The sequence below is a fragment of the Palaemon carinicauda genome, chromosome 25 (genome assembly GCF_036898095.1).
Source record: "Palaemon carinicauda isolate YSFRI2023 chromosome 25, ASM3689809v2, whole genome shotgun sequence".
NCBI classification, from domain to species: domain Eukaryota; kingdom Metazoa; phylum Arthropoda; class Malacostraca; order Decapoda; family Palaemonidae; genus Palaemon; species Palaemon carinicauda.
In genome coordinates, this window is record NC_090749.1 from 9,910,600 (window position 1) to 9,913,342 (window position 2,743).

Here is a 2,743-nt window from a genome sequence, read left to right on the forward strand (position 1 = left end):
GTTGCAATTACGATTTAACCGTAAGTGGAAGAGTATACCCTGAGTTCTGTCTGCACTTGATGGATGATTGCGTGGCTCCAGTCGTTTTGGGACATAACTTCCTATAGTTACACAAGCAAGTCAGCGTAGACTTTGGTGGGACGCTACCGCCTTTGGAGCTAAGCATCCAGTAATCTTGTGCTCTGATTGTGGCTCAAATTGAACCGCCAGCCATCTTCGACAATCTGACAGTCAACTGTCTCCCGATACAGGTGAAATCCAGAAGTTATTCCAAAGAGGACTCCGAGTTCATCAACAAAAAAGTAAAAAGGCTGCTAGAGACGGGCATCATCACACCGAGTCGCAGTTCGTTGAAAGCTCAAGTAGTAGTTATTGATCAGTGTGATAAGAAACGATTGGTCATAGATTACTCGCAAACCATAAACAGATTCACCAACCTAATTGCTTATCCTGTTCCAGGGATCACCGAGATGATTGAGAAAATTTCTACTTACCGCTACTTCAGCTCCATAGACTTGAGGGTAGCATATCATCAAATATCATTGAACATGGCTGATCGGAAATTCACGGCGTTCGAATCAGATGTAAGGCTGTTCGAATTCACGGGTTTGCCTTTTGGAGTAATCAACGGGGCTACCTACTTTCAGCAAGTTCTCGATGAAATTATTGGTAAAGAGCAACTAGAGGGTATGTTCGCCTACATAGATGACATCATGGTCTGCGGTCACACACGTGAAGAACCCGACAGAAATCTGAAATGCTTTCAAGAAACGGCATTGAAGTATGGACTCACCATAAATGACAATAAACATGTTTATGCTCAAACATCAATCTCAATTTTGGGCCATGTAGTGAATGATCACCAAGTCCTACCTGACCTGGAGAGAATGCGTCCGTTGCTGGATATAAACCCTCCGGACAGTACCCCTAGCCTCAAAAGAACATTAGGACTCTTATCCCACTATGCGAAGTGGGTACCGAATTTCTCCCAGAAAATTTGACCGTTAGTCGAAGTGAAAACTTTCCTGATGGCCAAATTCGCAGAACAAGCACTCGAAGAACTAAAAACTGAAATATCTCGAGCTTCACTTCCTGCTATGGATGACAAAGCTATCTTTGTAGTCGAAACAGATGCCTCTGCTGACGCTGTTGCAGCCTCATTGACATAAGAAGGAAAACCGGTGGCCTTCTTTTCTCGTGCGCTCTGAATTGGAGAAACGACAATCGGCAGTGGAACGCGAAGTATGTGCTATCCTAGAAGCCATCAAGAAATGGCGACACTTTCTGCTAGGACGTAAATTTAGACTCATAACTGATCAGCAATCGGTGCATTTCATGTTAGACACAAAGAACCATGGCAAAATCAAGAATGAAAATATAATGCGGTGGAGGCTGGAACTGAGTTGTTTCAACTTCGACATCACATACAGACTTGGATCAAAGAACCAAGTAGCAGATGCTTTCTCTCATGCCTCGGGATGTGTGGCTTCACTTACCTGTACTCAAAGAGACAAGCTGACTCAGCTTCAAGAGCACCTGTGTCATCCAGGAATCAGAAGGATGACCCCCATCATAAGACAGAGAAACTTACCCTTTACCATTGAAGAAGCTCGGACTGTCATACGTAAATGTCAAACCTGTGATAAGATCAAACCTAAGCTCTCCTAAGACACAGGAACATTGATAAAAGCTACCAGGTCATTAAACCGTCTGGCTATCGACTTCCAAGGTCCGATGCCATCCACCACAAAGAACAGGTACATTCTCAACATGAGCAACGAGCACAGCAGATTTCCGTTCGCCTTTGCAACAGAAGACACCTCAGCGAGTACCACCATTAAATTTTTGTCTACTCTCTTTTCAGTTTCGGGCCTGCCCCAGTACATTCATTCAGACAGGGGACCTGCTTTCGGGTCGTCAGTGTACCAAAAGTTCCTTCATTATCATGGAGTGGCTACAAGCTACTTGTCTGCATTTAACCCCCGTGGCAATGGCCAGATCGAGAGAGCCAATGGAACTTTGTGGTGCACCATAAGGCTCGCTCTTGCTTCTCTCTCCCTCCCTATAGAAATGTGGGAGGCTGTCTTGGATCAAGCATTACACAGCATGAGGTCCCTTCTGTACGTCGTTACAAACTAAACATCGCATGAGCGCATGTTCCTGCACCCCAAGAAAGCAACATACGGGCAGGCTGCTCCATCGTGGATGACAGAAAATGAGCAAGCTCTTCTAAAGAAAACAGTTAGGAAATCCAAGTACGAACCAGATGTCGAGGAAGTTAGACTCCTGCATGTCAACCTACAATGGGTTTGTGTTACGCACCAAAGTATTCAGTCCAAACACGTAACACGATAAAGGAGGCGTCACATCTTGAACATGCGAGAAAATGGTAAGACTCCCATCAATCAAGGAACCCCCTTTCCCACCTGGAGACCCCAGCCAGAGAACGGAAAGAAGTCGAGTGGATACAGAACAAGTCCAGGGGAGGGAGCTTGCAACTGAACTGCAACAAACCACAGAACCGCTCAGCCCAGGAAAAGCACTGTCGAAAGGAACACCTGCAGAAACGCCAACCTCCGAGGCGCCCCAACGCACAAGTCGCACTAGGCGCTCTCCTGGCTATCTCTCAGATTTTGTCATAGATGAGCGGGAGCAGTAAGGGTAGTAAGAGTCCTTATGTCAATGTGTTCATTTTGACTTAGTAGTTATAAGGCCCATTTTTACCAATGTATTTTTCATGTAA

General features: G+C 45.4%; 1 protein-coding gene across 1 annotated transcript; it reads left to right on the top strand.

Moving 5' to 3' along the window:
- The first annotated feature begins 1,380 nt into the window (after positions 1-1,380).
- Positions 1,381-2,139, top strand: LOC137618853 (uncharacterized). The gene is made up of 2 exons (XM_068349061.1): positions 1,381-1,624; positions 1,865-2,139. Exons 1-2 carry the CDS (start codon positions 1,381-1,383, stop codon positions 2,137-2,139), a joined length of 519 nt encoding a protein of 172 aa, XP_068205162.1.
- The last annotated feature ends 604 nt before the right edge of the window (positions 2,140-2,743 follow it).